The sequence below is a fragment of the Electrophorus electricus genome, unplaced genomic scaffold, assembly GCF_041902795.1.
Source record: "Electrophorus electricus isolate QZ-2024a unplaced genomic scaffold, ASM4190279v1 Scaffold29, whole genome shotgun sequence".
In the NCBI taxonomy this organism is placed as follows: Eukaryota; Metazoa; Chordata; class Actinopteri; order Gymnotiformes; family Gymnotidae; genus Electrophorus; species Electrophorus electricus.
In genome coordinates, this window is record NW_027658572.1 from 89,345 (window position 1) to 103,024 (window position 13,680).

Genomic DNA, 13,680 nt, shown 5'->3' on the forward strand with positions numbered 1-13,680 from the left:
ACCAGGCTCAAGACCATATAGAAAAACAATCTTCTTTAGGATAAGGTCAAGAGAAGCCTTCTCTTGGAATGTGTTGGAACATATTGATTAATGTATGGTTTGTATATAATAGTGCCGAATGCAAATAACAATATGTAAAAGTAGATTTGGTGAATACATTGTAACATTGGTAGTGGGATGGACAATTCTTTGTGCAAGAATGATGTTATTGGTTCATTTTTCTGCGGTTGCATTTAATATCACTATCCTTATGTATTTATATATCGCTTTTTACTGCAGATGTTGTCACAAAGCAGTTTTACAAATGTCCAAGTCCAAGCCCCCAGTGAGCAAGCCAAGGGCGACAATGGCGAGGAAGAACTCCCTAGAGCATGAGGAAGAAACCTTGAGAGCAACCAAGACCCAAAGGGGAAGCCCATCCTCCTTTGCCTGGCAACGCTCACCACAATAATATCAATTTTAAGAGAGAAATAAATAAAAAAATGAAAAAATAAGCAGTTAATGTCCAGTCCAATTTGCTAGAGGCCCTAGTCTTGACGCGATGGTGTGCATGTGTCCAAAGCCCATCCCACAAGAGAGCATCCATTAAGGGCAAGGGAGAAGCAGTTGGCTAGGGTGGAGCTGTGGTGGCCTACAGCAGGGCACATCAGGGGGTGGTGGGAAGAGCCATGGCAGCTGAGACGGGTTGAGGCTCAGTAACATCATGACATCAGGAGTAGGTGTACCTCGGCAGAAAGAGAGACTAGATTATTAGGCATGTCCAGGTACAAGGGTGTGTAAATTAGGGAACTATAATGTGCAAAGATGGGCTCCGGCAGAACTAGCTATGGCAGCACAGCTAAAAGGAAAGAGCCAGAAGGAAACACAGGCACGAGGGCACCCTGGAACATCAGCACTCCGCCGCTCTCAGTCAACACACTCGAGTGACAAAAGAGAGGTGAAGTGACAGCATCATAACATCCCAGTTTATCATAACTCTCAAAACCCATGGACCCCCAAGATGGGAAGTAGTTAATAAAATACCTGACTGTACAGATACTAAAAAGAAATCTAGGATTATTTTTGTTATTTTCTATTGGGCTCAAGAGATAAGATGTTCGAGCAGTAATAAGTGTTTTTCTATAGGTGAGTAGGCTCTCCTTCCATGCAAGCTGGAAGACTACGGGCTTAGTGCGGTGCCATTTATGTTCTATTCTTTGAGTGTTTTGTTTTAAATTGCGAATGAGATCATTATACCAAGGTACTACATTTTTGTAGCTAATTTTTTTATTCTTAAATGGAGCAACATCATTAGGTGCACAGCAGAATACTGATTCTAAGCATTCAGTAATTTGATCAAGTTCCGTTGGGTTTGAGGGAATCCTAGGCGCAAATTATTAGTCTGGGAGATTCCCAATAAATCCAGGTGCAGTGGACGATGTGATCGTGTGTCTGGTATGATAGCGAGGCGAGGTTACTATAGTGTGGCTCATGCATAGTTTAAATGAAATTAGGGAATGGCCTGAGATGGCACCTGACTGGGGTAGTATAACTACCTTCTCCATGTCTACACCGTATGGCAGTACTAAGTCAAGCGTATGTTTACATTTACATTTACAGCATTTAGCAGTACGCTGTTATCCAGAGCGACTTACAAAAGTGCTTTGTCATTTACTCATAGAATATATCCTAGTACAGTACAGTAGGTTAGAGTCCAACATACCAGTGAACTAGAATACTGTAGAATACTGGGATCAATGCTGATACCTAGAAGTACAAAACACATAAGGTCTATCTTAAACAATGATAAGTGCAATAAACAATAAGTGATAGAGTTTGTTAATCAACATCATTGTAATAAACAATACCCTACAATAAGTACTAATTTAGTCAGTCAATATGAGAGCAGGGTAAGTATGTCCACCAGAGTGTGTGGGTTCTCTTTGTACATTGAAACCAATTGATTCTAATATAGAACTAAAGGCCAAGTTCAGAGGGTGTTGGGCACTATCAAAGTGAATATTGAAATCACCAACAATAATGGCACTTTCTACTAGAGCAGATCCCTCTCAGTATCTACAGCTAGACAAAACGCACCTGCCACCTTGTGGTCAGTTGAAGTATTTGCTAGTGATTCTAGACAGGTTTTCCAAGTGGACTGAGGCGTTTCCTTGTTCTAAGGAAGATGCCCGCGCTGTGGTTAAAATCCTAGCCAAGGAGATAATACCGAGGTACGGTGCGCCTCGGGTAATAGATTCAGATCAGGGACCCTGTTTCATTTCTATGGTAACTCAGAAACTATGCACCTACCTAACTATTGACTGGAAGTTTCACATCCCTTACCATCCTCAGTCATCTGGCATTGTTGACAAAATGAATTATACATTGAAACAAAGGCCATGATGGAAAACAGGAAATAAATGGATAGATCTTGTCCTTCCTAGGTCTTCCTAAGTTCAAGACTGTTAACTCAATACACACTTTAAAACACTCAATACACAATTTAATTTTTTAATAATACTTGTTCAGGTTCCACTATTGTTCTCCAAACCATACATTATTCAATGTATGCATATTAATATTCAATACTTACACCAACCGGTTCTTGGTACCATTATGTTCAACCTGAGCTACTTGCATTTTATTTAAAAGGCGATCCTCTTCCATATCACCGGATGCCCATATTGCTTTTATTACCTCAATCTACTGCCAGCAGTGTTGTGTGAGATCAGAATGATGCCCAGTGCCACCACCAAATTGTCACTATTTGAGGTCGTTTTTGGTAGACCATTTACCACCCCATGGGTCAGAGGTAACCCAGGTGTTTCTCAGTCAGGTGACACAGCCATAGCTGATGACTGACAGACAAATCCTCTAAGACTTGGCTTGCGTTGCTTTGGTGTTACAGGAAAGGTTTGAAGCCCTTGTTTTTGTCTGTCTGGCATTCAGATTTCCTAAGCAGCCATGTTGTGGTTCCTAATTAGGAACATGTTCCAGCCTACTCCATGCAAGCTGGAGCACTGGATCCACTCTTTAAATGTGCCTTTTTAAGGTGACGGCTTATAAAAGTCATCTCTGATTATTTTTTTTGTTGTTAGCTTTTTAATCTGTCAAGTCTGTAATTTTCCAGATTTATATCCATTAAAAAAACAGATGCTCTAAAGGGAGGGGGTGGACTCCTTCAGTGGTACAGCAGAAGTTGATAACTTCAAAATCATTTACAGCAGCTTCAACCTTGTACTAACAGAACAAATACGGACACAGCATTAACTAAACTATGGCCTGAGTGATTTAAGTAATTAGTGAAACTGGCACAGCACCACCAACCGTTTATTAAAGAAAACGTGTATGACACATGATTATCTTAATTCTTTTAATTAAAATAGTCCCTTGCAAGGCATATTATTCAATTATGTTCAAAGAGGTACATAGAGCATGCTGGCAAAACTGAACCGTTGAAGATACTACAGGAAATAAGAAATTTCCATAATGTGAATGAAACATTTATTTAAATGTATTGAATGTTGCACATCTCAGAGCCTCCAGAGGTGGAAAAGACCAGGCCAGGTGAGCCATAGGTTGAATTGGACCCCGAATCCGAGGGCCAGGGTGTCCCCACCCGAATCCGAGGGCCAGGGCTCCCGCCAGACGCATGACGCTCGAATTTGATCTTCTTGAAGCAATTAACTAGAGTTAATTGAAAGCGGAAGAGGATGCCTGGAGCTGCGATGCCATACCTTTAGGGAAAGATGAAAAAAGGAACACGAATCAAATAAATGAGACTGTTTGTTCTTCGAGGCTGAATGGGATGTGCCATAATAACCTTCAATTACTATATTGGTGTCCAAGCTGAAATTCAACTTGATTACAACAGCCGCAAGCCATGCAGATCTAGTTATGGGCTTTATTCAAAATTAAAACTAAAACAGAAGTAGATTTTAAAAAACACAACCACAATTCTGTGATTTATCTAATGCCAGCTAGTTAACTTCATAACTTATTCTCTGTTGATTTTCCCACCCTTAATCTTGCAGAAAGAAGGCTCAAGAAAATCAAGCGGATGTAAATCACAATCATCCATGTTGTTTTGCCTCCACATCACCCTGAAAGCGCTTTATTTAAATAATCTAGCTGTGCTGTATCGACAGGTATGAGAAGATTCCCACAGAATATCAATTTACTACTCTATGGATTCTTCATGACTTGGCAGTAAGGTAATAATAACAGGCAGGTGTAGCATCTAAAAGTGGAAAGTCCAAGTGCACGTGTTATTAGCTAGCCAGTAGACAAGATCAAATACAAGGTCACAAATTTTAACCTGCCCTTTATATGGAAAATCTGCAATATTTTATATTTGCCACATCGTTAGTGGATAGGTAGCTAGCTATAGTAATTAACCTGCAAAATGTGTTCTTAATCTGTTGATTGCAACTGTCAAACATTTTTTAAAAATGTGTTGAATATTACCCACTCACAGCCTACAGAGGTGGAAAAGACCAGGCCAGGTGAACCATAGAACAAGTTGAACCCTGAATCCGAGGGCCAGGGCGACCCCGCCCGAACCCGAGGGCCAGGGCGACCCCGCCCGAACCCGAGGGCCAGGGCTCCCGCCAGACGCATGACGCTCGAATTTGACCCTCTTGAAGCAGACGAGCCCACTAGAGGTAACTGAAGCGGAAGAGGATGCCTGGAGCTGCGATGCCATACCTTTCGGGAAAGATGAAAAAAGGAACACGAATCAAATAAATGAGACTGTTTGTTTTTCGAGGCTGAATGGGATGTGCCATAATAACCTTCAATTACTATACTGGTGTCCAAGCTGAAATTCAACTTGATTACAACAGCCCCAAGCCATGCAGATCTAGTTATGGGCTTTATTCAAAATTAAAACTAAAACAGAAGTAGATTTTAAAAAACACAACCACAATTCTGTGATTTATCTAATGCCAGCTAGTTAAATTCATCACTTACTCTCTGTTGATTTTCCCACCCTTAATCTTGCAGAAAGAAGGCTCAAGAAAATCAAGCGGATGTAAATCACAATCTTCCATGTTGTTTTGCCTCCACATCACCCTGAAAGTGCTTTATTTAAATAATTTAGCTCTGCTCAATTTCAGCTTGATTACAATAGCCGCAAGCCATGCAGATCTAGTTATGGGCTTTATTCAAAATTAAAGCTAAAATAGAAGTAGATTTTAAAAAACACAACCACTATAGTAATTAACCTGCAAAATGTGTTCTTAATCTGTTGATTGCAACTGTCAAACATTTTTAAAAATGTGTTGAATATTACCCAAGTCACAGCCTACAGAGGTGGAAAAGACCAGGCCAGGTGAACCATAGAACAAGTTGAACCCTGAATCCGAGGGCCAGGGCGACCCCGCCCGAACCCGAGGGCCAGGGCTCCCGCCAGACGCGTGATTCTCAAATTTGACCTTCTTGGAGAGGGAGATCCCACTGGAAGAAACTGAAGGGGAAGAGAATATAACTTTAGCGAAAGATGAAAACTGACCACTAACCAAACGAATGAGAGAGATTGTTCTTTGAGGCTGAATATGATGTGTCATAATAACCATCAATTACTATAAAGGTGTCCAAGCTGAAATTCAACTTAATTACAATAGCTAGCCAGCAGCCAAGATAAAAGGTCACATGTCACACAATTTTAAGCTTCCCTTTATACGAAAGAACTGCAGTATTTTAAATTTGCCACATCGTTGGCGGACAGGTACCTAGCCATAGTAGCTAATTATCCTAGCTAGTTCACACTTCATTCTCCCCCAAATGATCCCATTATCGACAGGTATCCGTGCTTAGACATGAAGACAGTTCAGCGACCGAGGACTGACATGCAGCTGTCACAGCTCTTTTAGAGCAATCCGACGGTTAGCGAGCCAATGCTAGATAATAACGTTAATTGCAGCTACAGCAAATAGTTGGCAGTTAATCTGCAAGTTAACTAACGTGCTCCATCGCCATGAAAATTAGAATCTGTTGCCGCAAGAGATGTGCATAAGTAATGTGTGAACTAGCTAAGTTAACCATCTCAAATAGACAGCTTGTCTGTTAGCTAACCTAGCTAGAGAGCCCAATGTTACCTGAGTCGTTGAATTCAAGTCCGACTTGACACTTTAGCCTTTCCCATTAGGCCTCATCGTCTTTTTAAACAAAATTAACATACTATTCATAAAATCCATATAGAGCAAGTTTTATGGATGATCTGCTCAGTGAAGCTGCATTATTTCTGTTATAATACGGACACGGCAGCATTTTCACGGCATGTTTTCTTAATCTGTTTATTGCAACTGTCAACACATACGAATGATTAATAATTAATGTAAACTGTTATGCAGCGAATTAAAGATACTATATTTTCCTGTTTCCCTAGAAATAATCCAAACTGCAGTGTCTGCTTATTTATGCTGAAGCACACTTAAGTGGGTATATTTTTTGTGGATTCCACATATACATTAAAAGGAAAATGTTGCCCAATCATGTCAGAAATAGCAAAACAAAAAAACACAGGCTCCGAGTTACTGAAAGAGAAGTACGCGATGAGGTCCTGGTAGAGCATAGGCACAGGTTGGTCATACGTGTTTATGAGGAGTTTAATTTAAGCAAAATCCTCATCACACACCCAAGAAGTCAAAGCCTGCAAAATCCCCAAGCAGCAAGACTGCATCAAGTTAGCACTGGCTGAAGCAAAAATAGTGCTGTGTCCTGCTCTGTGGCTCATCCACTCTACCAGTCTCTTAGTATTGGGCTTAGTGTGCTTAATTCATCTTGATGTCCTAACTGACATTCAAAAAGAAATGGACATGAGAAGACAGTGTAGGAGTTCAAATTTGAATTGGCTTGAAATGTAGGCTGAAGTGCTCTTCTGCAGCTGAGCAGCTCATTTTCTGCTGAGCATCTTCACAGCCCTTACAAGGAGAGCATGAAAATGATGGAGGGGACAAGAAAAATCAGAATAATGCTTTAAGGACTGGACACATTTACAGCTTCTCACACCAAACAAAGTACTCCAAGGTAAAAAAGTTCATCAAAGTAAAACATGTTTCATCCATCTTTCTGTGAACTGATATTTTAATGACTGACAGACAAATCCTCCAAGACTTGGCTTGGGATGCTTTGGTGTACAGGAGAGGTTTGAACCCCTTTCATTAAAGAAAACGTGTATGACTCAGGTGCTAGGGTATTATCAGAATGTAATTTATTCCAAATGTAAACACATGATTCTCTTAATTAGAGATTCCCTTATAAGGCATATTATTCAATAATGTTCATAGAGGTACAAAAAACAAAACAAAACAACAAAACCCTACTGAGTCTGGAAAAGAACATCTTTATCAATAAAAAGTATCAAATGACCTGAACACAGTTGTACCACCATTACAAACTCCTTGCTTGAGTCTGCATGTATACATGTATGATAGTAACATATCAGCCAATGAATGATGGACTCGAGTTTGTACTCGAGGAAAGAAAGAAATTTTCATAATGTCATAAAGAATCAAGTGTTTGGAAAACATCTAGGAAAAGAAAGAAACATTTATTTAAATGTGCTAAATATTGCACAAGTCGCAACCCTTGAAAAACCAAGAAGAGTTCTCGGTCTGCTTAAGTACTGTGTACTGCAAAAGCACAAGTAGAATTGAATTTTCCACAAATACACATACAAGAACCATAGAAGAAAGCATAGTGTTGATCTTATAGAATGAGAGACACAAAAAACCTCAGCTACAATGATCAACAATTACACAATGAAGTTTGGATTCAACGGAATTTCGTTTTGAACTACGGTAGAGTGGAATCTTTATCGGCTACTCGAATACTAGGCAACAACCTGATTCACCATTTGTGGATCACATTTGAGCAGTAACATGATTTGGTAGAACACTTGCATTTGAAACCATTTTTGTCTTCTTTTATAGGTGGAATCGGAGGCCAATTTGGTGATGTTTTAAATCTACTTAAAGAATAACAAACAAAAAGCCAACCCTAATGTAACATTTAAAAGAAGCACCGAAGTGGGCATCAGATTTACCATCAAACAGGGTCTTGCTGCTGTCGAAGCCTGTGCACTGCCGCTTGCAGATTTCCATGTTCTGCAAGCAAGATTTCACACTGCAGCAAGAGAGAGAGACACACACACACACACACACACACAGGTGGGGGGGGGGGGTTACAGTACTAGCAGAGAAACTCTGATGCTATTTGGATTTCTAAATTAACACGGTGTTCCTTAAATGTTTTGGAAACACTGACATGTAGATTGGAAGGCCTGGAGCAACTCACTGTGCACTCTGAGGGAAGTGGAGGAGGTGGGTCATGGTCAGAAACGGGTGGTTCAGGGTCTTCACTGGCGTGATCCTTTTGTGAGCGTCTAGCCTGAGCATCTTCTTTAGTAAGTCGATGAACTCCCGCCGGTCGGCCTTCTCCGCCAAGACGTCGGTGCCTTTCAGACTGGTCATATTGACCTGCGAGAGAGACCCATGGGTGAGTCATATTATTCACCAGCAGAGGGCGGCAATGCACCCAATACGAACGAAGTTCTGCAGCAAATTTCTACGCACTGCTCTGCCCTTCGCAGATGCCGTTCTCCAGAGCGACTTACATGCGCTACTCATTATGACAGCAGAAACGCTCGACCTTTCAGCTAGCACCTTGTTCTACCTGCTCTATAATGTGAGCTGCGGGAGCCCTTTGTCACGTTCTTCAATTTCACATCGCAACACTAAAAGAAATGCGTATAGTTACGCGCACAAAAGCCCAAATAACCTGCATCATGTCGTCAAGGCAGTTTAAAATGTACTTCCGAGTCTCTTTGGACTTGATGCCACGGTCCGCCTCATACTCCAAAGGTGTCTGGAGAAAGGAAAGAAAAAACAAACCATTCAGCTCCACCATTAAGTTACATGAAGTCATTAAGTTACGTCCCTTATAAAAAACACATGGCATTTGGCATTTGAAGACAGGCAAACCTTGAGTCTCCACAGGGGGTAGCAGTAGAAATAGTAGTGCGTCTTGGTCCCTGCGCTCAACATGCACTCTGCTGGTAGGCCCTGCGTCTCGGAGATGTAACGGATCTGCAGAGACACCATACGGCAAAAGGATTATGACTTTATTTTGAGTTAATCCTTTCATTTTCAAAGTGCATGTCTAAAAAAACAGGCCATAGAAACTCATTTATATTAATCCTAAAAATGAGCGGGCCGACAAAGCAGCTAAAAGGTCAAACTACACACACACACACACACACACACACACACACACACACACACACACACACACACATATCACTACAGCCACAAAACCACTACAGGTCTGCACCACTGATGCTGTACGGGCGTTAAGGCACAGCTCAAAGGACCATGTGCTTACCTGATCATATTCGGAGGCTCCAGGATACAGGGGCCAGCCCAGGAACAGCTCAGCAATGACACAGCCCAGGGACCACATATCGATGGCCTCACAGAATGGGAGACCCAAGATGATCTCAGGCGATCTGGACCAAAAACACAGAGATCGCCATCATGAAATCAGCCTCGGCTGATAATTCCGTGGGGGGGTGTTTGTGTTCCTAGACATTACACACCCACTATTCTAGTGTAACATGGAACCAACACTACAATGCACCAACACTACAATAATGTTGTTTTGCATTAAGTAAATACAGAGTACCAATGCAGTTAAACACCCGTTACTCAGTATATTACACTGTTAATTAACAGTGTAGCTACAATGTAATAGCGGTTTTGTACAGACTTGCTAAATACTGATATTACCAAAGCCTGCAGTTCAGCGCATCCTAACTAATCTCAGACACCGAAGACGGTTCATTAGGTGTTTTGCTAAATAACAGCACTCACATGACCCAATAAAAATAAACCACTTATAAATCAATCGTGCTCCAGTTAACTGTAATGCTCATCATAGGCTTTTAATGTGTAGCAGGGTTATTACAACTGTCCACAACATGCAGCTCTACTCTCAAGCACACTAGAGTGCAACGAGTGCATACTTATTTCTAATACGCCTCAGCACGTGTCCCTCACCGGTAGTATCTGGACTGCAGGTAGCTGGGGGCCTTGGAGAAGTGGCTAGCTGAGCCGAAGTCGATGACCTTGACGCGGTACGGCTGCCTGACGGGGTCCACCAGCATGATGTTGTCGGGCTTGAGGTCGGTGTGGATCAAGCCCAGGCTCTTCAGTTTCATGAGCGCTTTGGCGACCTGCTGCAGCACGGGCCGGATGCATTTCAGCAGCAGTGGGCTGAACTTGCTGCGCTTGAGGAAGTCGTAGAGGCTCTGCCCCAGCATCTCGAACACCAGGCATATGTGCTTCTTGTGCTGGAAGCACTCGTACGCGCGCACGAAGTTGAACTCGTCGGCGTTCTCCCTGCTCAGCCGGCTCAGGATGCTCACCTGAGGAGGAGCAAAGGAGGGAAGACGGAATACGCGTTAAGCCGAAGCTACGTGGTCACAGCTTCAAAGTTTGATACTGCTGACAAATAGCCTACTTATTTTCAATAGCATCAAGCACTTTGTGTACTTCCCTTCAACCATTCACTTCTACAGGATTTGGGAGATGCAATTATGGAAGTGGTCCCTTGGAAATGAACCCATGAACTTGCTTTTGGTACTCAAACAATGCAGATTAATGCTCTTTCATAACAATAACATTTTTAATGCACATCCAAACAGGCATGGCTTACACAACTGAAGCTAAATCTTCTTTTTAGAGTAAGCTTCAAGCTGTCCGTGTGTTATCCGAACTAGTTCCTACTGAACTAGTGAAAATTAGAACTAGTGTGCCAAACAAGTATTTCTGTGCTACCCTGGCTGTATACAAATTCCACAGTGTGCGTTAGCACATCTGACACCAACAGATCATATGTTGTAAAAACTGAAACAAACAATAACAGAATCAGGGCTACAGCTGATTCTAGGCCATATCAATAGCTTATTTAAAGCAGGCACAACTTTCCCACCTCGTTCTGGCCCTGTCGAGCATAGGACGGATGACTTTTCAGGATCTTGATTGCGACTACTTCACTGGTGCCCCGCTTCCAGCACTTGGCGACCTGGCCAAAGGTTCCACGGCCCAGGGACTCCAAAACCTCGTAGCTGTTGGAGACGGAGCGGAGGATCTCGTTCTGCACCAGTTGGTACTCGCAATCGCTGCCCCTGGCCACACGCTTGGACAACCCAGGGGAGGAGAGCTCCTCCAGGATCTGTACACTGTTGCTGCTGTGTGCCTCCTCTCTCTTCCTCTTGAGGCTGCCCCGCTTCTGATAGCCGTCAGCACGCCGCGAGGTCAATGCCTCGTCTCCGCCCTGCCAGCTGGAAGAGGAGGAAGACGACGACGAAGCCTCGTCCGAGGCTCCAGAGGGGGAAAAGACCATGGCAGGTAAGCCATCGATTGAATTGAACCCCGGATCCGAGGGCCAGGGTGTCCCCGGCCGAATCCGAGGGCCAGGGCTCCCGCCCCGCGCAGGATTCTCAAATTTAACCTTCTTGGAGTGGGAGATCCCACTGAAGGAATCTGAAGGGCAAGAGAATATACCATTATGGAAAGATGAAAACAGGACTACTAACCAAATGAACGAGAGAGATTGTTTGTTCTTTGAGGCTGAATGTGATGTGCCATAATAACCATCAATTAGCTAAATTAGCCAAATCACAGAGCTTTGATTTTTTAAAAAACATCTACTGCTGTTTTAGTTTTAATTTTGAATATAGCTGCATGCCATGCAGATCTAGATAGCAGCTATATTCAAAATTAAAACTAAAACAGCAGTAGATTAAAAAAAAAAAACTAAAACAGCAAACAGAAAAACACAATGGCATATCTGTGACTTAGCTGTCGCTAGCTAGTTAACTTCATAACTTACTCTCAGTGTTGACGATCTTCCCACCTTGAACCTTACGGAAAGAAGGCTCACGAAAATCAGACGGATATAAATCATAATCCTCCATCGTGTTTTGCTTCCACATCACTTGATTTAAAAAGTTTAAATGGTTATCGCGCTATATCGACAGCTGTGAGAGCGTTAGCACAGAATATCACTGAGCTGATCTACGGATTCTTCGTCACATGGCAACAAGACAAAAAATAACAGGCAGGTGCAGCGTCACAATGTGGAACGTCAAACTGCACGTGTTTGAACCGAGCAAGTAAACAAGATCAAAGGAAACACATTTAAGCTGCCCTTTAAGATACTACATTGTTCTGTTTCTCCAGAAATAATCCAAACTGCAGTGTCTTCTTGTTTATGCTGAAGCACGCTTACGTGGGTATCGTTTTTGTGGATTCCAGATATACATTAAAAGGGAAATGGTGCCCAATCATGTCAGAAATAGCAAAACAAAAAACACAGGCTCCAAGTTACTGAAAGAGAATTACTCACTGAGGTCCTGGTAGAGCATAGGTCACTATGTAATGTGGCCATAATTATCATATTTTTACATTTGATATTGTTTTGCAATACAGCAGAAGTTTCAAATTTGGTTATGCTGCTGTGTTGGTTACAGATCATCACAGACTGGTCCCAAACAACAAACAACAAATTAGGGCATAGTTCACAACATAATCTACAAATAGTTTTAACGAAAATAAAGCATCTGCAAGTCCTAAAATGTGTTTTATATTTCTGTTGAAACATGAATCATATTAATTGCCAGCCCTTTTAAAGTTTCAGATATTTTTTTCCTATTTTAAACACACAGAATCCCAAAACGATTTCTCTGTAGTAATACAGTTCACTACTGTAGTTGTAGATTTAGCTCCATTTAGCCCACAGTATCCCTTTAAAATGACTCTCAATTAATGGCAAATGCATTTACAATAAGTCTCTTGCCACAATAACAACACTGTCTGGATTTGCCATCAGCTGGTTGATTGCAGCATCGTGCAGCCTGCAGCCTAGCATTTGTTTGCAGGGGAACATACACTGCCATAATTATTACCATAATGAATTTTTTAAGGAGAAAGAATAGTCTGTACATTAATGTTAAAAATTCCAGATCCAGATAGCAGTGTTTATGTATGTCAGTGGCTGTGCACCAGTACTTGTGAATGTACACACACAAACCTCACCCTTTGGGTCTTCCCCAAGTCCCCTGTCCTGTTCGCACTACTAGTTAAGAGCAACCAGCTAACTTGATAGCAGTGTGACTCAATAATAATAAAAATAATAAAAATAATAATAATAGTAATAATAATAATAATAATAATAATAATAATAATAATAATAATAATAGTAACAATAATAGTAATAATAATAATAGTAGTAATAATAATATGGCGCTTCCATGCACATCAGCAAGCAAATAGGAACACTAGCACTTGCATGAAATTAAGCATATTAGCATTTCAGAAGGCAGATTATTTAGCCTGCTAAAATAGCAGGTGTGGCAGCAAATGTCTGTTCAAAACACTATGTCACAGGTATGAGTATCATGTATTTGCTATAGTATGATTGTTCATGTTTGTAAATTTAAAGCTTACAAATGCTGTATTTACAGTGTATTGCAGGTTATTAAAATGTGGCAGTAATTATTAGGATATAGAGAATTGTAGTGTTTAAACAAATCATTATGTCAGAAGTATGTTTAGGGGAGAATACACCCTGACCCACCCAGAGTTAACACACACTTACCTTACATTATTGATCATAAACTTGAATAGCTACAATACT

The 13,680-nt window shown here is 41.4% G+C and overlaps 1 protein-coding gene across 1 annotated transcript; it reads right to left on the minus strand.

Annotated features, from left to right (window-relative positions):
* Positions 1 to 5,167: 5,167 nt before the first annotated feature.
* Positions 5,168 to 11,959, minus strand: LOC145655598 (homeodomain-interacting protein kinase 2-like). Its single transcript, XM_081709091.1, has 9 exons — positions 11,871 to 11,959; positions 10,972 to 11,323; positions 10,038 to 10,405; positions 9,364 to 9,487; positions 8,964 to 9,068; positions 8,761 to 8,847; positions 8,278 to 8,459; positions 8,027 to 8,106; positions 5,168 to 5,446 (listed from the first exon to the last, which is right to left on the minus strand). The coding sequence occupies exons 1-9, from the start codon at positions 11,957 to 11,959 to the stop codon at positions 5,241 to 5,243; spliced, it is 1,593 nt and encodes a 530-aa protein (XP_081565217.1). The 3' UTR covers positions 5,168 to 5,240.
* Positions 11,960 to 13,680: the final 1,721 nt, after the last annotated feature.